A 24121-nucleotide genomic window follows, 5' to 3' on the forward strand; every position below is an offset into this window, starting at 1 on the left:
TTTTTTCCTCTCACCCTGAGTTTGAGGACATAGTGCAGCGGCACAGAGAACGTCCAGAACGGCGTTTTCTCGGGTTAAAAGGCACTCGAAACGAGGTATCCGTTTGCTCCGGACCTCCGTAAACAATGGATGGAATCCCCGATAGTGGATCCTCCGGTTTCACGCCTGGCCACTAAGACCCTGTTATCTGTCCCTAGAGTTTCCTCGATTAAAGATCCCACGGACTGCCTTATTGAGAGCCTAGCTCGTTCAGTATATGAGGCGTCAGGGTCTGCACTTGCTCCCTCGTTCGCAGCAACTTGGGTAGCCAAGGCTATGATATCATAGTCAGAAACATTAAACAAGGTCGCACAGGAGCAGGATCTACCTGCAGAGATCTCGGAGGTCACATGTCAGATTACGATAGCCGGAGATTATGTATTGAATGCGTCTTTGGATGCGGCCAATTGTTCAGCACTTGCTGCCGCTAATGCAATCTCTATCTGAAGAGTCCTATGGTTGAGGACATGGCAGGCTGATTCTACTTCCAAGTAGTCCTGGACTTCCCTGCCTTATCAGTGCGGCCGCCTATTTTTTGGATCAACTTATCTCCGACTCCACTGGAGGAAAGAGCGGGTTTCTCCCTCAACAGAAGGTTAAATCGTTTTTTTGTCACCCGGTTCAGGCACGTTTTCGAGCCTTTCGCAGTGCCACCGGCCATTCTAGGCCGGGCGTGACGGCATTGGTCAGGTGGCGGCCGCTAAGTAGCCGGAGCCGGGTCCGGAACCCAAATAGGAGACCGGTCCGGGGTCATGCGTTAAAAGACTCCGGGTGGACTACAGGGCCCAATTCCGCCACCTCAGGCTGCCCCAATCAGGATAGGGGGCGGCAGGTCATATAGAGCCAACCCACTGGGGAGAATGCTTGCTCAACAGGCCAGATCGAGGGGACCCAGATCCTAAGGATCATCGGCCAAATGACACAGCAAAGTGGGCGGCCGCCTACTCTGTTTTCACCACGTCTGGGCCAACGTCGCTCACGACGCATGGGTAAAAGAATTGGTGTCCTCAGGTTACAAAATAGAATTTGTCAGATACCCTCCAAGATGGTTTTTTTCTTTCCCGGCTTTCCAGGGTGGATAGGATACCCAGTTAAGGGCTCTATTGGGAGCCATCAAGTCGCTCCTGCACAACGGAGTCATTGTTCCAGTGACGGAACGCGGAAAAGCTCAGGGGTTTTATTCCAACCCTTTTGCGGTTTCCAAAAAGGACGTGTAACAACCCTGCTGGCATCACTTCATGGCCTCCCATCCCCCGCACACCAACTTACTTTCTGCTTCAAGCCATGCTGTGAAATCTGTCTGTTGCCAGCCCTGAGCTCCATGTGCTATGCCTCTTGTTCTCCTGCTTGCTCTCCATGTTTCCTGACTGTGTGTATAGGGGGGCGGCGCCTGAACTCTCTGGTTCTTATGCAGTCTGGGTGCACCTGGGTAATCTGTCCCTGACCAATCACCTGGAGCCCTTGACTATTTAGTTTTGCCACTCCCACTGAAACATTGCCTGTGCAATGTCTATACTCAGTTAGTGTCTTGCAGCTGAGGAAGCCAGGCCCTGTTCTGTGTATCTCCTTCTCTGGAGGAATACTTCTTGTCTTGCCTTGTACCTTGTCTGCCTGCCAGGAGGCTGAATATCCTGGCATTTGAGTCTTGTTTCCAGTGCCTTGTCTGTTCTTTGTCCGCCTGCCAGGAGGCAGAATATCATGGTCCTTGTGTCTTTGTCCCTGTGTCTCTGTCTGAACTCAGTCTTACCTCTGTCTGTCAGTCTCCTTGTTTGTGGTTCCTTCTCTGCCGTGTCTTTCCTTGTGTCCTCCCTGTCTGTGCATCTGCACCCTAGCAGCTTTATCTGTGCATCTGCACCCTAGCAGCTTTATCTGTGCATCTGCACCCTCGCAGCTTTATCTGTGCATCTGCACCCTCGCAGCTTTATCTGTGCATCTGCACCCTCGCAGCTTTATCTGTGCATCTGCACCCTCGCAGCTTTATCTGTGCATCTGCACCCTCGCAGCTTTATCTGTGCATCTGCACCCTCGCAGCTTTATCTGTGCATCTGCACCCTCGCAGCTTTATCTGTGCATCTGCACCCTCGCAGCTTTATCTGTGCATCTGCACCCTCGCAGCTTTATCTGTGCATCTGCACCCTCGCAGCTTTATCTGTGCATCTGCACCCTCGCAGCTTTATCTGTGCATCTGCACCCTCGCAGCTTTATCTGTGCATCTGCACCCTCGCAGCTTTATCTGTGCATCTGCACCCTCGCAGCTTTATCTGTGCATCTGCACCCTCGCAGCTTTATCTGTGCATCTGCACCCTCGCAGCTTTATCTGTGCATCAGCTCCCTCGCAGCTTTATCTGTGCATCTGCACCCTCGCAGCTTTATCTGTGCATCTGCACCCTCGCAGCTTTATCTGTGCATCTGCACCCTCGCAGCTCTGCCTGCTCAGCACTCCTGCGGCTCTGCCTGCTCCGCACTCCTGCGGCTCTGCCTACCTGCATCTCCTGTGTGAACAGGTCCAAACCTGTTCTCTCATATACCACTCCTTCCTGCCTATATCCATACCTGCACCTCCTGTGTGAACAGGTCCAAACCTGTTCTCTCATATACCACTCCTTCCTGCCTATATCCATAGCTGCACCTCCGGTGTGAACAGGTCCAAACCTGTTCTCTCATATACCACTCCTTCCTGCCTATATCCATACCTGCACCTCCTGTGTGAACAGGTCCAAACCTGTTCTCTCATATACCACTCCTTCCTGCCTATATCCATAGCTGCACCTCCGGTGTGAACAGGTCCAAACCTGTTCTCTGATATACCACTCCTTCCTGCCTATATCCATAGCTGCATCTCCGGTGTGAACAGGTCCAAACCTGTTCTCTCATATACCACTCCTGCTTGCCCTGTGTCTCAAGCCGTCACCTACCTGCCCAGTGTCTCCAAGCCGTGCCCGCTTGCCCAGTGTCTCCAAGCCGTGCCCGCTTGCCCAGTGTCTCCAAGCCGTGCCCGCTTGCCCAGTGTCTCCAAGCCGTGCCCGCTTGCCCAGTGTCTCCAAGCCGTGCCCGCTTGCCCAGTGTCTCCAAGCCGTGCCCGCTTGCCCAGTGTCTCCAAGCCGTGCCTGCCTGCCAGTGTACCAAGCCGTGCCTGCTTGCCCAGTGTCTCAGCCTGCTTGTCACTCGCACCTGTCCAGGTGTCCTGTTCCCGAATGGGATCAGCAGCCACAGCCAGACACCACCCTGGAGTGGCACCCGGCAGCTACCTGCCGCACAAGCCTGACCTCACCATCAGAGGCTCCAGTGAAGACCAAGGTAGCTGTCGCAGTCACGCCCCTTCCAGGGTAGTTTGGTCTGTGGCACAGTGGGGCCACAACCCCCGGCTCGCGCCATTCAGCCAAGGCGCGAGCGTGACAGGACGGGTCTGTCTGGCCTGTTTTTGGACCTAAAGCTTCTGAACAAATTCATCAGGATCAGACGTTTCCGGATGGAGTCTCCGTTCAGTCATAGCGGTCATGGAGCAGTGAGAATACTTGGCCTCAATTGACAGCCAGGACGCATTTCTGCATAATCCCAGTGTGTTCACAAAAGTTATGGCAATTGTCAGGGCCACACTGCATTCTTGAGGCATAGTCGTCTTGCCTTATCTGGACGACCTCTTGGTCCAGGGCCCGTCAATACGGTCATGTGAAGAAGGTGTCAACATCACGCTAGATACTCTTGCCGCCTAGATGGTTGGTCAATGCAAAGAAATCATCCCTTGTGCCAGCTCAGAGGATCTCCTTCCTAGGAATGATCTTCGACACTTGCTGAAGGTTGATAATTCTCCCTCAGGAAAGGGTGCTAGTCTCCGGTAGGGAGTCCGGACACTACGCCAACCAGTCCCTCACACCATCCGATCCGCAATAAGGATCCTAGGGAAAATGGTGGCAGCAATCGAAGCGATACCTTAAGACCAGTTCCATCCTTCACCCCCTGCAGCACGTCTCGTGTCAGCCTGGGACAAGAATCCTTTCACGCTCGATCGGCGGTGCAAACTGTCCTCAAGTCTGGCAGTCGCTCGGAGGGTGGATAACCAGTTCCTCTCTGGCCTAGGGGAAATCTTTCCCCCCATGTCATGGGCTGATAATGACAATCGACGTCAGTCTCCTTGGTTTGGGAGCGGTGTTTCGCCAACCACACAACCCAGAAACGGTGGTCGCCACAGGAGGCACGCCTCCCGATCAACTTATTGGGGATGCGAGCAATTCGACGGGCTCTGCAGAAGTTTCGTCACTTTCTAGCAGGCCGCCCCGTCTGGATTCCATCGGACATCGCCACAGCGGTGGTTTACATAATTTGTCAGGGGGGCACCCGCAGCAGAACAACCATGCGCGAGGTGGAGCATGTTCTTCAGTGGGCCGAAGCAAACCACTCGGTGATTTCGGCTGTCCACATCCCGGGCGTGGAAAATTGGGCGGCAGACTTCCTCAGCCGCCAGGGTCTTCCATCCAGAGAGTGTTCTCTACATCCCGAAGTTCTTCTTGTCAACTGTGGGGAGCTCCGGATGTGGACCTGGTGGCTTCCAGAGTGAATGCCAAGGTGCCCACATATGTCGCTCGGGCCAGGGACCCGCAGGCATTCGGGTGGACGCATTGGTTCTACCATGGAACCAGTTTCGCCTCCCATATCTATTTCCCCCAATGCCACTACTCCCGAGAGTCAGCAAAGGGATCAAGACGGAAGGAGGGCCGGCAATTCTGCTGGCCTCCGTCGAGCGTGGTATGCAGATCTAAGGCAGCTGCTCGCCGATGTTCCTGGGCGCCTGCTAGCGCGCCCAGATCTACCGTCTCAAGGGCTAATCTGCCACCCGAACTCAGGGACCCAGTGTTTGACGGCAGGGCCGTTGAATCTTGGATTCTAACCCAGGCAGGGTTCGGGAGCAAGGTGGTCGCTACTTCGATTAGCGCCCGGAGGCCTGCTTCAGCATGAATTTTACACCACACCTGGAAGGTGTTCTTTGCTTGATGTCGAGGCCGCGGTGTTTCTCTGCTAAGATTCTCGATCTCCAGCATCTTGGTTTTTCTCCAGTCGGGCTCAGAGAGCCCGGATAGCTCAGTCGGTAAAGCATTAGACTCTGGCTTTGCCCCAGGTTTCCGCAGGAGATAAATGTCGGCCTTATCCGTCCAGTTCCAGTGCAGGGTTGCTACCAATTTGCAGGTGAAAACTTTTCATCCGGGGAGTGTCCCACTTGATACCTCCCTATATGGCGCTGATGGATGCCTGGGTTCTTAACATGGTCCTAAGTGTTCTGCAGGAAGCTCCTTTGGAACCGCTTCAGGATATCGCTTTGCGGTACCCTTCCTGGAAGGTGGTTCCCTTAGTGGCCATCACTTCCATCAGGCAGGTTTCAGAGCTGGCGGCTCTATCCTTCGGAGCTCCGTTCCTCACTTTCCATAGGTATAAGGTGGTCCTCAGACCAGCCCCTCCTTTTCTGCCGAAGGTCGTGTCCTCTTTTCACATCAATGAAGATGTTGTTTTGCCTTCATTTTGTCCAGCACCGGTGCACCGTGTGGAAGAAGGCTCTTCACACGTTAGACCTGGTAAGAGCCCTCCGGAGGTACGTGTCGCGGACGGCACCCTTTTCTCAGACGGACACGCTGTTCGTGCTCCCTGAAGAACGCAGGAAGGGACTCGCTGCCTCAAAGACGACCATAGCCAGGTGGATTCGTTTGACTATTCAGGAGTCCTACTGCATTAGAGGCACGCCGATTCCAGCAGGGATCAGAGTGCACTCTACCCAGGCGGTGGGCGCCTCTTGGGCGCTTCGGCATCAGGCTTCGACGGAACAGGTTTGCAAGGCAGCAACCTCGTCCAGCCTGCACACATTTGCCAAACATAATATCCATTCTCAGGCCTCGGCGGATGCAAGCCTGGGTAGAAGGATTCTCCAAGCAACGGTGGCGCACCTTTAAACAGGAGGTGCATGTAGCTTGGATCGGTGAGTCAACTTCCCACCCAGGGACTGCTTTAGGACGTTCCACAGTATCTGTGTCCCCCAATGAGACGAAGGAGAAACATGTATTTTTGTGAGTACTCACCGTAAAATCCTTTTCTCCGAGACGCTCATTGGGGGACACAGCACCCACCCTATTAGCCAGTTGTCTCTTGTTTAAATGAATGTGTTTACTTATTTGATATAAGGGTGGTGTTTTCCTTTGGACATGTTGTACCTGTGTTAAGGCTGATTTGTTGTCCTACTACTGCTTTGGCACCAAACTGATTTCCGCCCGCAATAGGGGCGAGGGTGTATACTGTGGAGGAGGAGCTAACCTCTTTTTTTCGCTTAGTGTCAGCCTCCTAGCGGCAGAAGCATACACCCACAGTATCTGTGTCCCCACAGTATCTGTGTCCCCCAATGAGCGTCTCGGAGAAAAGGATTTTACGGTGAGTACTCACAAAAATCCATGTATTACCTGGAGTGGAGGCTATGTTGGGCTGTATATATTACCTGGAGGCTGTGGTGGGCTGTATATATTACCTGGAGGCTGTGGTGGGCTGTATATATTACCTGGAGGCTGTGGTGGGCTGTATATATTAACTGGAGGCTGTGGTGGGCTGTATATATTACCTGAAGGCTGTGCTGGGCTGTATATATTAACTGGAGGCTGTGCTGGGCTGTATATATTAACTGGAGGCTGTGCTGGGCTGTATATATTACCTGGAGTGGAGGCTATGTTGGGCTGTATATATCACCTGGAGGCTGTGGTGGGCTGTATATATTACCTGAAGGCTGTGCTGGGCTGTATATATTAACTGGAGGCTGTGCTGGGCTGTATATATTACCTGGAGTCTGTGCTGGGCGCTGTATATATAACCTGAAGGCTGTTGCTGGACTGTATATATTAACTGGAGGCTATGCTGGGCTGTATATGTTATTTGGATGCTGGGCTGGGCTGTATGTATTAACTGAAGGCTATGCTGGGCTGTATACCATATTTTATTTGGAGGCAATGCTGGGCTAGTGGGCTATATATGTTATTTGGAGGCTGTGCTGGCCTGTATATATAATTTGGAGGCTGCAACTGGCAAATAACAAATACAGCCCAGCAGCACCCTACATATATTATATCCAGCCCTGCATAGCCTCAATATTAGATAACAACAAATAACAAATAACTTTGTTGCCCTATGAAGGGTGGGGGGGGCCCGAAAAATTTCTTGCACAGGGGCCCACAACAGTCTGTGTCTGCCCCTGCCTTACCATATAACATCAGCCGTTCACATTACATGGCTGTCACTTAGACAGTGTTTTGCTTGATCATTCAATTGACTGTGATCTCGGCTGGTTCTTCCATATACAGGAGGGCTTACTCAACTAAGCTCTACTGCGAAAGCCATCACAGACATCACTGATGGCTGATCTCAGGGAGAACAGTGCCATCGGAAGTCCAAGATCGGACAAACCCGATGCAGACATATTTCCCAAAGATGAGTCTGCTGGTGCCCCCATACACATTAGTGACAAGCCAAACCTGGCAATATTGGTGTGAAGTCTAGGAAATATATCTGGATACACATTAAACTGTAGCTTTTTGCCTTGTTTGCTTCAAACCATTTTATCAAGTTTTTCTGAGTCAATTTTCTGGTAAAGTTTTGTGAGATAACTTGGTGGCTTCGATTTCAGTATTTGAGTGAGAGCAAGGGGTACGAAGGAGTGTAAGGCTATGTGCCCACGTAGCGATTCTCAAGCAGAATATTCCTGAGCAGAATCGCATACCCTGCTCCCGGGAAAACGCATGCGGTTTTTGACGCGCTTTTTTTAAGCGTTTGTCAAGTGTTTTAGCATGCGTTTTCAAGCGTTTTTGCCCATACAGTTGATGGTATGCGGAATCGCGGGCGATTCCGCAAAATTAATGAGCATGCTGCGTTTTTTACCGCTAAATGATTTTGCAGCGGTAAAAAACGCACTATTGGCACAACATGTGCGTTTACTATTAGGAATGGATGGAATGCTTTTTTTAAGCGTTTCCGCAGCAGAATCGCGCGTTTAAAATCGCCGCGGAAACGCTTAAAAAACGCAACGTGGGCCACAGCCTAACAGTTCATGTGAAGGTATGGATAGAGGAATATACAAACTAGGACTGAGCAGGTGACTTTGGTTTTGGTCCAATGGATATTGGTGACCTACCCTTGGGATAGGTCATGGAGATTGGAATGGTCCGGGCTCCAAACTCCTACCAATAAGCTGCTATTGGCTTCAGTGGCGGCCGGATGTACACACTGAACAGGGCTGCTCTATACAGCGGCCGCTGCTGATTGAGCTCTGCCGCCGCTGCTGATTGAGCTCTGCCGCCGCTGCTGATTGAGCTCTGCCGCCGCTGCTGATTGAGCTCTGCCGCCGCTGCTGATTGAGCTCTGCCGCCGCTGCTGATTGAGCTCTGCCGCCGCTGCTGATTGAGCTCTGCCGCCGCTGCTGATTGAGCTCTGCCGCCGCTGCTGATTGAGCTCTGCCGCCGCTGCTGATTGAGCTCTGCCGCCGCTGCTGATTGAGCTCTGCCGCCGCTGCTGATTGAACAGTGAGGTTGTTTTTCAAAATTAGAAAAAAAGGCATTTTTCACTTTTTCCTGGCTTGTGATGTGCATGTAAGATAGAAATGTAGGGAGTCTGCTCCAGAGCCAAGCCCACTCCATCCTTAGACTGTGATCAGAGATTATTCCAGTCTAAGTAGTTTAATCTCATAGGTGCCACCATCAACTACGACTTTTTTTACTTTGTTTCCATTATGGCATAATAACCAATAATCTACTGGGACTGGCCAAACCTTTTAGATGTCCTGGCTTTTCTTCAGTAATCCTGCTCCTGATGGGTCTAATGACACTTCCAGAATTGTAAAAATCATTGAAATCCCAAGACTGCGCTGAGTGTCCTGGGGGCATCACATGCTGAAGAGCTTCCCTGCCGCGGCCGCCGGGCACATACCCCGCTCTCTGTTGCATACACCCAGATAAGTCATGTCAGTCAAGCTGTAGGGGGGACGGGTAGTTTTGAGCTCTTGGAGCTTATCTTTACAGTATGATCATTCCATTTTATGATTTCTGTAACAAGTAACATAATTTCCATTTCCTCACTGATCAGTTAGATTTTTCTCATGAATCTTTGGTTCATCGTCCTATATATCTAAATGACAACTACTAGATGTAAAAAAAAATATATATATCTTTTATATTGCTTATCAGGAAAACTGCAGTAAAAACGGTACTTGTTTGGTGGGCTATGATCAGAGTTTTAGCCCAGCAGCAAAGCTTCTTTCCATGTCTGTGTTCTGCCTTTGACTATTAAAAGGAAGGGGTCATCAGATCAAAAAATGACCTATTGTTTAAAGGAAACTTGTCATAAAAAAAACGGAATCTATCTGGCTGGGGCCGTAGCAGTAATCTTCATGTTTGGCTGCAGGGAGAAAATGAAGTTCTTTTCCTCATGCAGCTGCTGGCTTCTTGGTATCTGGAAAGGTGCCAGCTGCTGCGGTCAGTCAGCGCTATGTACATAGTGAGCACTCAGTGATCATTGACGACTAATGGCACAGCACACAATATGGAGCAGAATGTCCATGAAGGAGGCAGGGTGCATGATTACAGCGCGCTCACCGTGCACGGATTGCCAGCAGCCTTAATGCAGACTTAATGTCTGAAAGTGAGGGCTGCAGGGAGAATATAATTTCATTCTCTCTCTGCAGCCCAGAAAACCAGCAAGACTGTGGTATTTGCTGCAGGTGACCTCTATGACTGCAGATAAACAATTGTTGTTTTGTTTTTTTTATGACTAGTTTCACTTAAATCTGCGTTTTTATTCTATATATTACATATAAATAAAAAAGTTTAATATTTTCAATTTTGCTATATTAAAACAATCTTGCATTTTCCCACTTACCACTAAGCCCTATTTTCCCTGTCCTGTACAGGCTGCTGCATTGACAGTAATAGACTGACTTTGTCTGACCTTTACATGACAGCTTATTTAGCCTGATTAGGGCATAGGTCAATGGGCAGGGAGGGGGGGGAAGTCGTCTGTGACATTTCCTCTTCTTAATGGTAAAATGGAAATTGGATACTGCTTCATTAATCAAAAGGAGCTTTTATGTGGTGGATCCTGTGTTATTTTACTGTGTATAAAGGTGTTTTCTGTCATGGTAATCCTGTCTGATGATAATGAGACTGCTGAAAAGTAATATTTGTCACGTTTTAGGCCTACTGGCCAGTGTGAGAACTGCAAGATTTCGGAGTTATATTTAAAAAAAAAAAAAAAAAAAATTAGATATTAATCTGAAAAATTACAAAAGAAAAAAAAATCTCAGTGATTTAAGCAATAAGTAATTTTCCGATGACGCCCTTCCTTCCCTTTCACACTTGTGTACGGACACACATTCTGTTGTTTTAGAAGAACCGTGTACAAATGTTCTGCTTTGACGATGGGATGTCCGCAGCTCGGAGCGGCCGATGATGATGCTTTGTTATCCTAAGAGGATCAAATGCCGTCTTTCCCTTTAAGAATCCCACAATCCCTTTCTCTGCACGTTAAAAGCTTCAGATAAATCTCTCTGAAGGATTAATTAATAGCACACAGAATTCCTCCGCTGAGATTCCTGTTGTATTAATCGCCGGCGAGTGAGTGACCTTTCTAAATCATTGATTATTCCTCTGTCTAAATGGTATTGCAGTAATCTCCTCTGTAACACCGCTTTCCTGCAAATACCATTTCTGAGGCTATAAATGACTCCCCGCGCCCTCACACGGCTCTCCTCCTAGTCAGGAGGGACACACGTGATTTACATGGTAACCGGGCCTGGCGTGGTGACACCGGAGAGTGATCAAATGTGGAGAAGACACATTAGTGACAAGCATCATGTCCTCTCCCCGTCACTGCGTGCAATACGGCTCTGGCACACTGAACACTAATGTATAGTGACGGGACGATGCTGGTTCATTTATTCATTCATTCATGTCTGGAGCTAAAAGTCCTGACCCAAGCCAGCAATGTATGAGAACGCCCAAAAATAATACTCCCATAAGTGCAGAGGCCGTGCATGCCCCCCATACCCGTGTACTCGCACGTCATGTACACATGAACCTAAGCAGGACGAAATCTCTGTGCTGTACATGCGGTATACCTTACACAGGCAGATCTCCTGCCATTAGATTGGCATTTGCTATTATTCTCCTATGCAGGATACTCATTTCACCCTGGATTTGGGTATAAAGGGGGGTTATCCTCTACTGCACGGCCCCTTCTTAACAGCTGCCCCGCCTATCCTAAAAAAAAAACAGACTGGTTCGATTCATCCAATCATAGCACTGACCCCTGGTAATCATGTGACCACTGCAGCCAGTCAGCAGCTGTTGATCGGCCGCAGTCCTCGGCATTTAGTCAGATCACACATCTGCTCTGATGGAATATTGAAGGCTGCAGCTGATCAGTGGCCGCTGATTGGCTGCAGCCGCTGTGTAATATAGCACTGCCACGTGACCACCAGGAGACGCAACGATGCGAGTGGGGGAGGCGTCGTCCGTGCAGGAGATGGCATGCGGCGTTTTCCATTTTCTGATGGTCGCCGGAGCGGTTACGGTGTTGTCCAGTTGTGGATAACCCCTTAAATCCCTGATATAATTTTAATTAAAGCTCGGCTACAGTGATATCCAGGCTCTAATTTATGAAATTTTATGTGTTTCCTTGGGAGTGAAAGGGTCACAGGGATTTCTGGGTTTCTATAAAGGGGCTCCTTTTTCCTTTTTGGTGCCGATATGACCAGCAGTGGTTGTCTCCTGGTGGCCGTCCATCGGCCTGTACACAGTCTGCATTTCTGCTGCAGCACGTCATTGGTTTCACAGTGTCCGTTGCCTCTTATTATGATTGATGGCGTGGTATTTGTCACCCCGTGCCCATGTCGTCCGTAAATGATTGCACGGAGTATTGATTGTACGTGGCTGTGCTGGTTACGGGGGTGAGTCACTGCTGCATATATTGTCTGCCTGTATCCGGCTCTGCTTCTCATTTACAGTAAAAAGCTAATTTCCAGCATCTTATTTTCTGCTGATTGACTTTTTTCCTCCCCCCAAAGGCACGATGACGATCTCCAGTTTGGGTGATCTCTCTCAGGAGGGGCCCGCCATGATGACAGGTCTGCCTGCCGCTACGGTTCCTGGCACAGAAACTCCTGTGAGTCCCAATCTGTCTCGGACGCCAGAGGAAGAACCCTTCACCTTGGAGCAGCCCATGTTCCTGATGACCACCACCGCTCAGGCCATCTCGGGGTTCTTTGTGTGGACGGCATTACTAATCACCTGCCACCAGGTAAACGGGAAGCGGCGGGCAGTCACCGGTCAGGGAGGCATGGGGTATACGAGTGTTTATGTAGGGTCTCTCTCCATTTCTTCTATTTTGGTCAAAAGTGTCTTCCATGTAACTTGGCTCCGGGAGATAGTCATCTGCTCCTGTACGAGGAGCACGGCTCCAAAGCCGTAAACGCCTTTATTCCACCCGGTCCGTAGACAGGTGCGTCCTTGTATCGTGTGACACTGCTGCCTCCCCAGCAACATAATAAGCACCCAGCAACAGAAGACAGGTGTGCCGGAGGTGGCGTGCTTAACCCTGTAACTGCTGACCCTAAAACCGGCACAGAGACGTAACTGGATATTTCTTGCCCTCTGCCACGAACCAGTGTACGACAGTGTCAAAGGTCTATTTTTTTATTTTTTTTTGGAACATGAAAAATCTTAAATTACCATCAGTCAGGACTTTTTTTTTTAAATATTATTCTTTACATTCTAGAATATGTAGATTTATATCTGAATTGTGAGCTCAGCCCTTTCCGCCATTACTCTTGTATCATTTTATGTCTCCATGTTTTCTGCATGTTCAACGAAACTGACAAAAGTAGTCTACTTGGCTTGTCTCCAGCTTTCAATCCTGGTGAAAATCCACCATAAGGCTTTGTGCACACTACGTCTCTTAAGCCCAAGTAAACCCACCGAGTTTTTCAAGCAGAACACGCTTCAGAAAACTATGGCATTTTTTTTTTCCTTAAGCATCTTTTAGGTTGTTTTTTTATTTATTTTCTTCCAGATAGGTGGGTTTTTTTTTGTTGTTTTTAGGGTTTTTCCCATGATTTTTTGTGAATTCATTTTTTTTACTGTAGTTTTTCTCACTTCATTGCATAATGAAGGAACCGCTAGCGTGTTTTTTAAGCAAAAACAATGGCAAATCTGTCCTCCAGGTGTCTTTTGAGCTTTCCTATTGACTTCTAGTATGAAGTACAGAGCATCTTTCGAGCGGAAGAATGGCAGGTCACTTCTTTAGCCTCTAGGCGTTTTTGAGAAACTTGAAGTGGTTTGAAGATACTAAAAAGTCTGAACATATAAACAACAAGTCACTTTTACATGTTGTGACTGATCGCACAGAAAAAGAGGGTGTCGACTTCACCCACCTCTGGGGAGGGGAGTGAAGGACCCAGCAGGGATCGGCTCTCTGGCGCCACTACTTGCCCCAGGTCAGTCAGGCAACTGCACCGAGGGCAAATAGTCACCAGAAAGGTTTGCGTTATTGAGGCGCTCCCAGTGAGGGGGGGATATACACCACCAGTCCAGGCTGGGGATATATATAAACCTCTCGGCCGTCACTGTCAAGGCTCCTCACTAACACCATATGGTATATTGCCACCAGTTACTCGTTCGATATAAGCCCCGTCCGACAGCAGGCTTATATCAGGTCAGAAACCATCCCGGGTAGCGTATAATAACCAACTGAGCGTGCAGACGTGGGGATTCGTGAATTGGGATAAAAGAGCAGCCCAAGAATAATTTTATATTTAATCGCCGAAAGGCGCACTAGAAATATACAGGTATATATTTACAAGAACAGATATGCAAGTATATAGTCAAGAGTGTAGCACAAGGGTAGGGTATAGATAGGCTGCAATTACTGTGTTATGTAGCATGTGACCGCAGGGAGGCGCTGATGGATCACAGGTCCTAATCTTGGATACGTGATTCTCTGGCCGCATCAGCTAACGGATCCTCCTGCCAGTAGAAAAACTTAAGTCCAAAATGAGGAGCTGCCTATTATCCCTAGGCTGCTCCCTCCCACACGCTGTGCCAACCCCTGGGCTGGGCAGCCTCCCTCCTCCCATATCTGAGAGTATGGTATCCAGGCCAAAACTGTGGAGGTTCATAACTTTCTGCCCGAAGCTCTAAATGGAATGGATTCTGCTCTATTTTTATCTGTGCAGGGAGACCAAATATGCCTACCATATGTAATTCCTGGTAGCTATGCTTTATAACTCAATAACGCAGAATTCTACAGGTGGCTGCAAGGGATGGGCATGTTGGGGAAGGAATGCCGATTATGTGCTCTGCTAGGCATTCTGTTTTTATCGTTCATTTTCCAGATTCAATATCTCAGAGCCCTGTGCTGGTCTGTGACCTGTAGTGCCACAAGGTCTAAGACAAACAAAGGAGCCAGCTGGCTCGTAGCTGTACGAGAGTTCACACCCCAGTGATAATTATGGAACTTGGTGATGGGAGGCACAGGTCTATGGTTTTTCTGCCCCCCCCCCTCCCCCTTGGGGAATCCCAAAGGTGGGGACTGAGTTTGGGAGCAAGTATTTTGGGCCACAGCATCTGACAGGGAATTCTATCAGAAATCAAAATATAATTTTCCAATATCTCACACATGTTTATGTTCATTATTTGAGCATTTTCTGATTTTCCAGTTAATTTCTGCAGCGAAATCCACCTGACAGACATTGGCCCGATTCATCAAGACCTGTATTGTTCATGGAGATTTTGGATAAGGAGAAGTGCTGGGGTAAGACTCTCCTGATTCATGGATTCATATGTCTCTACATAAATCAGGAGCGTTGGAGGAGTTACTGGCAGCTCAGTGTATGCCTCGCTACAAATCCTACTCCAGTCGCTGCTGGAGTTAAGATGTGTGTGATGAATCGGGCCCAATGTGTGCATATACCCTTAATCATCAGCTGAATTTACAAGCTGCCATTTAGAACATCATCGACATGAACTGATGCAGACGAAATTTGCAGTAATCCTGCATTATGTGAATTCACCATCATGACTTTTAGAGGATCGGCACAATGCAACGTACGAAACGCCAAAATTCTCCAGATTTCTTATTTCACGGGAAACGTCAATATTTACTAAAATGTACATGTCAGAAAACCGACAGAACCTTTTGGCAAACTACATGGCCTGTGGTGCTACTTTATATTAGATCTCCCCATACAACCCTGCGAATGATTCAGTGTAGCTTTACTGTGCGGCAGACAAAAGCTCTCTTTATGTGATGTTTTGGTCCAGTGAGGACATTTTTAAACCATTATTGCCATGCTGGTTATATGGATCACAGGAGTACGTAGCTGGTATATAAAGGATCAAGAGTGAACGGGACCTCAGTCGCAGTAGGAACCAAACCATGGCATAATGTTTTCTTAAAGGAAACCTGTCCCTACTTCTAGGGCCAATATGTAACTGGCGTTTAGTGTTCCAGATATGCCTGTGTCAAACATTACAGAGTAAAAGGGCTAACCATCCGATGAGTCTATAAGCATTAGGCACATGCATAGTACGGAGAAGAAGCAGAGAGACAGAACATTGCTGCACTGCACAAGTACAGCCGGGGCTGTCTTTTCCGCGCAGGGCCGGGCTGCCATCACCTGTGCAATGTGCGTGTTCTTTTTGCCGCTAGACTCCCCTTCCTTGGAAATGTGTAACTCATTTTACATCCCAATCAAGAAATGGATGGTTTTGACGGTGGCATGGATGAAGTGCTAAATGTCTGCCTCACGACAAGCGGTTAGTTTTGTTCTGATATCTTTCTGCACGTGTAGGTAGCAGTACATCTGTGTTACAAGGAAAGGCTTATATTTGTAGTCAGATAATGAAGCTCTGGAGACTTTTAATTACAATCCATGTCCTCAAGAGCAATTGATGTCTTCAGAAATTAGAACCGGTCTGTAATGAGAAAAGTGGAATGTTTCATAAACTGCCTAGCATGTCTTTAATGTGCATCATACCAAAACCTTTCCTGTGGGATGAGGATATCCAGTGTTTAAAAGGAATCTGTAATCGAGATCAACCCCCACACCTCCCAAACCTTTAATGTTGACATATCGGTTATTAAAAGATAAACTTGTTGGTGCTTTTATATCCATTGCCATGAATCTGAAGAAATCCACGACTTTCTCAATATGAAAATAAGATGTTAAGTGCCTCGACATGCCCAGAGCATTTAACGCAACTCTGGCTCCTGAGGTTATTTCCATCCTCGTTGCCTCCCTCTGTGTGACTGTCAATGTGTGTGTGATGTCAGGTGACGGCCAGGAAATCTATCATCTGTGTAGATCAGTGCTCTCCTGGCTTCTACGCGCTAAAGTGCCTGGCTAATGGGACTAGCATCAACAGGAGAAAGCTATAAGATAGAAAAGCGTTTTCAAGTTGCTCTTTCCTCAGTTCTAAATCTAATTAAGAAATGGCAGTTATTAAGAAAAGTGGGGGTCAAATTAAGGCCTGGAAGACCAAACAAAATTTCAGTGAGAGCTGCTCATAGGATTGCTAGAGAAGCAAATCAGAGCCCCCCGCATGACTGCAAAAGACCTTCAGAAAGATGTAGCAGATTCTGGAGTTGTGGTACATTGTTCTGTTGTTCTGAGACACCTGCACAAATGTGGCCTTCATAGAAGAGTCATCAGAAGAAAACCTCTCCTGAGCCCTCACCATATAATTCAGCGTCAGAAGTATGCAATAGAACATCTAAACCAGCCTGATACATTTTGGAAATAAGTCCTGTGGACTGATGAGGTTAAAATAGAACTCTTTAGTCGCAATGATCAAAGGTATGGATTGAGAAAAGAAGAGTACAGAATTTCAGGAATAGAACATCTTACCACCGTTAAGTATGGGGGTGGATCAATCATGCTTTGGGATTGTGTTGCAGCTAATGGCATGGGGAACATTTCACCGGTAGAGGGAAAAATGGAGTTAATGAAATTTCAACAAATTCTTAATGCAAGCATAACATCATCTGTAAAAAACGCTGAAGTTGAAAAGACGATGGCTTCTACAAATGGATAATGATCCTAAACACAAGTCAAAATCCACAATAGACGACCTCAAAAGGTTCAAACTGAAGGTTTTACAATGGCCCTCACAGTCCCCTGATGTGAGCATCAGTGAAAATCTGTGGCTAGACCTCAAAATAGCAGAGGATGCAAGACGACCCAGGAATCTCACAGAACTGGGAGAATTCCCCAAGAAAGAATGGATGAAAATCCCTCAAACAAGAATTGAAAGACCCTTGTCTGGCTGCAAAAAACGTTTATAAGCTGTGATACTTTCAAAAGGGGGTGCTACTAGGTACTAACCATGCAGGGTGCCCAATCTTTTGCATCAACCCATTTTCCTTTTTTTAATTTTTAAAATGTAAAAGATGAAAAAAATATTTTATACTAAAATACAAAGGAAATGTGTCATCTTTAACTTTATGCATTTTAGAGATCATTTCATCTTTATCTTGCTTAACTGTTCACATTAACAGTAATTTTGTCCAGGGGGGGCCAAACTTTTACTTGCCACTGTAGTGACAGTTATCTGGTAGTGATTGTAGCCATGGATACCTAAGCTGCTGCAATGCCCTGCACATAGGGTAAGAGACATGGCATATAAGAAGAACTATACTACATTTCTAATTGGAGGTGTTTGCTATTATTATTACACCTACTAAATATCGAGATCGGATCTTGGAGATGGGAATACTCCTTTAAAGAAGTGTTGTGAAAGCAAACCTTTCTCACCTCCCTACTGCACAGGTGATAAATATTAGACTGCGATGAGTTGGGGTTTGTATGGAGCGGCAGATGAGCCTGCATGGTGCCACCTCATTTGACTTTATGGGAATGATGGAAATGGCGCTGTTCAGCCCTCCTGTGGCCAGCGATTGGGCGCAGTATCTCCATACTCTGCTATGGATGGCTGAGATTGGGAAGACCCTTCAATTAAAAACATATGAGACAATGACCTGTAATTATCGGTGATCTCCGTACAGCGCTGATGGTGATATATAAATAAATCTCTCCCGGTGATTGATTTCCCGCCTTAGATCTATATGCACCTGCGCTCCTACAGCTGCCCCAATGAGCAGAGGCACATCGTCCGGATCCTCTTCATCGTTCCAATCTATGCCTTTGATTCCTGGCTCAGTCTTCTCTTCTTCACCAATGACCAGTACTACGTGTACTTTGACACCGTGCGGGACTGCTACGAAGGTAAGTGTAATTCGTAATGCCCAATATAGTATTCCCCCTATGGGGAAGATCTGCTGTTCCGTGTACCTGCAAAAAATCTGACAAGGATAGAATTTTGTGATTTGTGCATCTTCAGAAAAGGTTAGCATTTCTCACGTGGGAAACTGCGGGCAACTGACCCGCCATTTTTATCCACGGGCGCATTCTTCTTCCTGTGCTGTCTGTCCCAGATGACCCAGGAGGTCCCTTCCAACTCTGCCATTCTATGATTCCCTTGTGCGGCTTTGTTTTCTAGGTGCAATCCCTTGGGAAAAGCAGATAATTACTGAAGAGATGTTGGGCGTTCTTCTGATCTTGCCTTCTTATTATATGTGTGACGCATGACATTCACAGTGTAAATGGCCGAGCGCGCCTGTCATACGATGGCTGCATTTTATTAAGGCGAGCCGCCACCTGTGTCTGTCACCGGGCCGGGAGCTCGAGTGCTTTTTTTTTTTTTTCTCTTTCTTTTTATCTTCATAATTTAGGATTTCCTGGGCATTGCTTGTCTCCATGAACATAAGTTTGGGTGGAGACCGTTTTTATTCTGTTAGTTCTTATTTAATTTGCGATGCTTGGATTGGTGAATTAAGACCCCTTTGTGTTTGCAGCGTTTGTCATCTACAATTTTCTGAGCCTTTGCTATGAGTATCTTGGAGGAGAGAGCAATATCATGACCGAGATTCGGGGGAAACCCATTGAGTGAGTATCGGGACGTGTATTGAATGTAAAACCGCGCACAATTGTTGTTCCGACAGCATTTATTATAATTCCATTCCTAAAGGAAAAAAAGTATTAATTCTGACTCGTATATTAGAGTATGGTCCTGTGTACTTATTATGAGTAAAACACATCCATGCAATCACACTGAATGTATATGTAGCAGTCAGATCAGGACATAAAGGGGACCTCGGCCCACCGCGTCCCCCACCAGAAGATTAAAGGGAATCCATCAGTAGGATTAACCCTCCAGAGAAATGGGGTATTACCAATGTGAGATATGTCTCACACTGGTAATGCCCCCAATAAGCTCGGGGAGATCTATGTCCTGCCCATAGTCCTGAACAGCTCATTAACATGTTAAGAAAAGTGTAAATTTCTCTAGAATAACACACCAAATCGTAGATATCATCTTATTCAGCTTCCTATGACCTACAGTGGCTGCAAAAGTATTCAACCCTTTGCCTTTCTACCTATTTTGTTATATAACAACTGGTGTTTAAATATTTTTGTAATCTGATTTGTGTGCGATGCATCAGAACTAATTTGTAAAAGAAATAAAAGAAAAATATAGGCTTATTCAATGAGATCAAATAACTAAAAATTGGCATGGGCATATGTATTGACCCCTTTTGCTATGAAGCTCCTAAAAATTTCTCGTGCAAGCAATTCCTTTCATAAGTCACATGCTTAGTGACAGGACGTCCACCTGTGTGTCACATGGCTTTCAGTATATACACTTTACCTTGTGTGAAAGGCCACAGAGACTGCAAAACCATCAACAAGAGGCCCCACTAACCAAACACCATCAACAAGAGGTCCCACTAACCAAATACCATCAACAAGCGGCAACACTAACCAAACACCATCAACAAGAGGCCCCACTAACCAAACACCATTAACAAGAGGCCCCACTAACCAAACACCATTAACAAGAGGCCCCACTAACCAAACACCATTAACAAGAGGCCCCACTAACCAAACACCATTAACAAGAGGCCCTACTAACCAAACACCATCAACAAGAGGCCCCACTAACCAAACACCATTAACAAGAGGCCCCACTAACCAAACACCATTAACAAGAGGCCCTACTAACCAAACACCATCAACAAGAGGCCCCACTAACCAAACACCATTAACAAGAGGAGCCACTAACCAAACACCATTAACAAGGGGCCCTACTAACCAAACACCATTAACAAGAGGCCCCACTAACCAAACACCATTAACAAGAGGAGCCACTAACCAAACACCATCAACAAGAGGCCCCACTAACCAAACACCATCAACAAGAGGCACCACTAATCAAACACCATCAACAAGAGGCCCCACTAACCAAACACCATTAACATGAGGAGCCACTAACCAAACACCATCAACAAGAGGCCCCACTAACCAAACACCATCAACAAGAGGCACTACTAACCAATCGCCACCATGAAGACCAAGGAGATCTCCAAACACATCAGGGACAATGTTGCTGAAGTACAAGTCAGGGTTGGGTTATAAAGAATATCCCAATATCTGATGATCCCCGGAGCACCATCAATTCCATTATCATCAAATGGGAACAACATGGTGCCAGGACAAATATTCCAAGAGCGGGCGCCCACCAAAACTCTCAGCCCGGGTAGGGAGGAAATTAGTCCAGAGAGGCCGCACGGAGACCAAAGGTAACCCTGAAGGAGCTGCAGAGTTCCCAAGCAGAGACTGGAGCATCTGTCCATATGACCACAATAAGCTGTACACTCCACAGAGGTTGCCTTTATGGAAGAGTGGGATGAAAAAAGCCTTTACTGACACACAAAAATTGTAAGGCTCTTTTTGAGTTTGCCAAAAGACATGCGGGAGGCTGAGTATTTTCCATAGTTAATAATGTCACTGTTTTCTTGTGCTCATTTGTAAAGATTTCAACAGGAGCAATTGTGGCCGCAATACATGTGGCACAGCCAAAGATTAATGTATGACGCCGTTACATCACAAAGTAATGTAGATGAATGGGGTCGTTGACCGTGACTGTAATAAGCTAATTGCATAAGACCAGAACCACATGGATTTTTGAGACTTGCTTGTCACAGAGGCCGGGCCCTGCATGTCACAATGTGATGCCAATCACCTGCATTACGCTGCAATGTAACAGCGGCATACAGTGATCTGTGCCTGTGCTGCGGTCAAAGTCACCACTTCGGCCCAGCCTTATTGGGTAAATGCCCAGACATGCCACACAAGCTGTATTGTGAACATGGCTTTATTCTCCACTCCTATCATAAATAACAAAACTGAGGCTCACTTTGTCAGAAGATGTAAATTCAACCAAAATCTAGATCTGCTGGAAGAGAGGACAAAGAAAAGATGGATATCCTGGAATTCAGAAATGATTGGTACACTTGTAGAAATAAGAACACCGTTTACAAGAACACTTTTCATGTCATAAGTCTCAGTGGGCTATTAAATGGGCTGAGTCCACTACCTAGACAAAACACTTTTTTTTAATAAGGTACAAAATTAAAAATAACATATAGTCCTCTCCCGTATCAGTATCAGGTCACCCAGGGCTGGCATGACATTATTATGCCATGTGAGTCCTGCAGCCAAGTGTTGTCCAGATTTAATACTATTACTATGATGATGTTTTCTTCACAAGCCCCAAAGAGATGAAATGTTCACCTGCCCTTTAATTACATCTGACATGAGTTAGCGCTTCTCAGTTAGCGGTTGGGTGAAATCGGTCGTCATTTTTTGCTCAGACTTCGTAAGAAAATTATTGACCCACTAGCGTACGCTGCATTGCCGAGAATCGTAAGGTTACAACAAATCCAGGGCCGGCTTTAATTTTAGGCAAAGCAGTCCTGTGGCTAAAGGCTGCTCGTTCCCTGCACAGCAGGAGGGTCAAACTGATTTTCCCTTCTTCGGCAAAGAAAAGTGAACCGAAGCTTTGTTCGTTGTATCGGGATATGTTAGATGGTAGACATGTAAAACGCTCATAAGTCAAACGAAAACATCCGACCACCCTCTAATAACAAGTGTGTAACTAGGACAGATTGTATAACCAAATAATCTGCAGACAGTGGTCGGTACAAAGAAGTTTAATCTAAAAAACTTTGTTTTCTGAGTTACTAAAGAGTTCAGAATGTTGCCTCATTCAGATGTCCGATCATGGACCGCAATGTATGGACTGGCCGCGGCTCACACGACCCAAGCGGGAGAGTCTCATGGAAATGCATGAAGCGTTCACACTCCGGTCAGGAGACACGTGGCCAGACCATGCAGTAGCGCTCCGTGCTAGGATCCATTTTCACGGCCGTTTGCAGGAGCCCTTACTAGGTAGCGGCACAACTCCTAATGTGTATGCAGAGCCCATCCTGCTTTTTTATGTGAGGACTAAGTAAAGAGAAGATTTATAGGAAAATCTTGTACTGGACACGTCTTCATTTTGTTTTCTAAAATAAACTTCCTGACCATTAGGGCTTGTGCACACACGTATGAATTAGATGAGTGCCATCCAATAGTTTTATTGGGCAGCACATTGACGCATGTTATTCATTTGACTCTGAAATCGTAAGAGACTCTTGGTAAAATGATCTCGGTAAAACATCAATCGCCGCTGCCATAAGAAAACGAATAGCACATGGATGACAAGTGAGAAAAAAAACGTTACCACTTTTTTGGATGAAAATCGGACTGATATTTATTTTATACTGCCTGTGTCCCTAGCCTAAGGGCCCCGTCACACATAGCGATCTCACTAGCGAGATCGCTGCCGAGTCACAAGTTTTGTGACACAACAGCGATCTCACCAGCGAGATCGCTGTGTGTGACAGCGATCAGCGACCGGCCCCGCTGCCGGTATTGCTGATTGCTCTTGTAAAGCCCTGAACATTTCTTTGATCGATGGTCTCCCGCTCGCCAGCACGCATCGCTGCTTGTGACAGGCGGGAGACCAGCGATCAGCTGGTAACTATGGTACACATCGGGTATCTAAGGGACGCGCGTCACTTAGAAACCCGATGTGTACCTTAGTTACCAGCTCCCTGCATCAGCGCGCTGGTAACTAATGTACACAGCGACGCTGCGCGCTCGGCGTCGTTGGTGCTGATCGCTGGTGAAGTTGCCTGTTTGACAGCTCACCAGCGATCATGTAGTGACTCACCAGCGATCCTGACACGATATCGTTGTCGGGATCGCTGGTGAGTCGCTATGTGTGACGGGGCCTTTAGACTTCTTCTACTTTAGTGCACTAATAATTCTTAAGAGCAAAAGTGTGGACCTCATGTGTGACAACTACCAGGAAAAGCCACCGAATACATTGTAGCCAGGCCCTGAACAGCTACTGATAATATAAGAGGCGCTCGAAGTGAAGAGTGGACTTTGATTTGTTTGTTTTTTATCAACAAAAAATAATAAAAGCATCCAAGCCACCATCACGGATGAATCAAGGAGTATCCAAGAATACATCAGAAGAATGGCGCCAGAAGATGAGAGAAAGCCTAAGGCAGGAAGAACAGGAGCATGAAGAACCATGGCAAGACAAGCCGCTGCATGGGATGTACCATCGACAGATAATGAAGGTGGCAGACATGGAGAAATCCTACCAATGGCTGGAGAAAGCTGGACTCCGAGACAGCACAGAGGCCCTAATCATAGCGGCACAAGAGCAAGCACTAAGTACCAGATTCATAGAAGGAGAAATCTACCACACAAGACAAGACCCAAGGTGTAGACTATGCAGAGAAACCTCAGAAACTGTCCAACACATAGTGGCAGGATGCAAAATGCAAGCAGGAGCAGCGTATACCGAACGCCACAACCAAGTAGCGGGAATTGTATACAGGAACATCTGCACATCATATGGGCTAAGTTCCCCCAATTCCAGATGGGAGACCCCAAGAGAAAGAGGTGGAGAGTGAAAGGGCTAAAAATCCTGTTTGACTTCAAGATCCAGACGGATAAGCAGTTGTTGGCTAACCAACCAGACATTGTGATAGTGGACAAGGAGCAGAAGACAGCAATGATAATAGGTGTGGCAGTGCCAAGTGACAGCAACATCAG

The 24121-nt window shown here is 47.0% G+C and overlaps 1 protein-coding gene across 4 annotated transcripts in view; it reads left to right on the forward strand.

Moving 5' to 3' along the window:
• The window catches only part of TMEM184B (transmembrane protein 184B), an 88796-nt gene that overhangs the window by 47205 nt on the left and 17470 nt on the right, over nucleotides 1-24121 (forward strand). For all 4 annotated transcript variants that reach the window (XM_073549510.1, XM_073549509.1, XM_073549508.1 and 1 more), the window contains exons 3-5: nucleotides 12116-12348; nucleotides 18166-18331; nucleotides 18961-19051. In XM_073549510.1, coding sequence (XP_073405611.1) covers nucleotides 12121-12348; nucleotides 18166-18331; nucleotides 18961-19051 — 485 coding nt within the window. In that variant the 5' untranslated portion in view covers nucleotides 12116-12120. The remainder of the gene's footprint in view (nucleotides 1-12115; nucleotides 12349-18165; nucleotides 18332-18960; nucleotides 19052-24121) is intronic.

Source organism: Dendrobates tinctorius, unplaced genomic scaffold (assembly GCF_039654945.1).
Source record: "Dendrobates tinctorius isolate UK_male_01 unplaced genomic scaffold, ASM3965494v1 ptg000159l, whole genome shotgun sequence".
NCBI classification, from domain to species: Eukaryota; Metazoa; Chordata; class Amphibia; order Anura; family Dendrobatidae; genus Dendrobates; species Dendrobates tinctorius.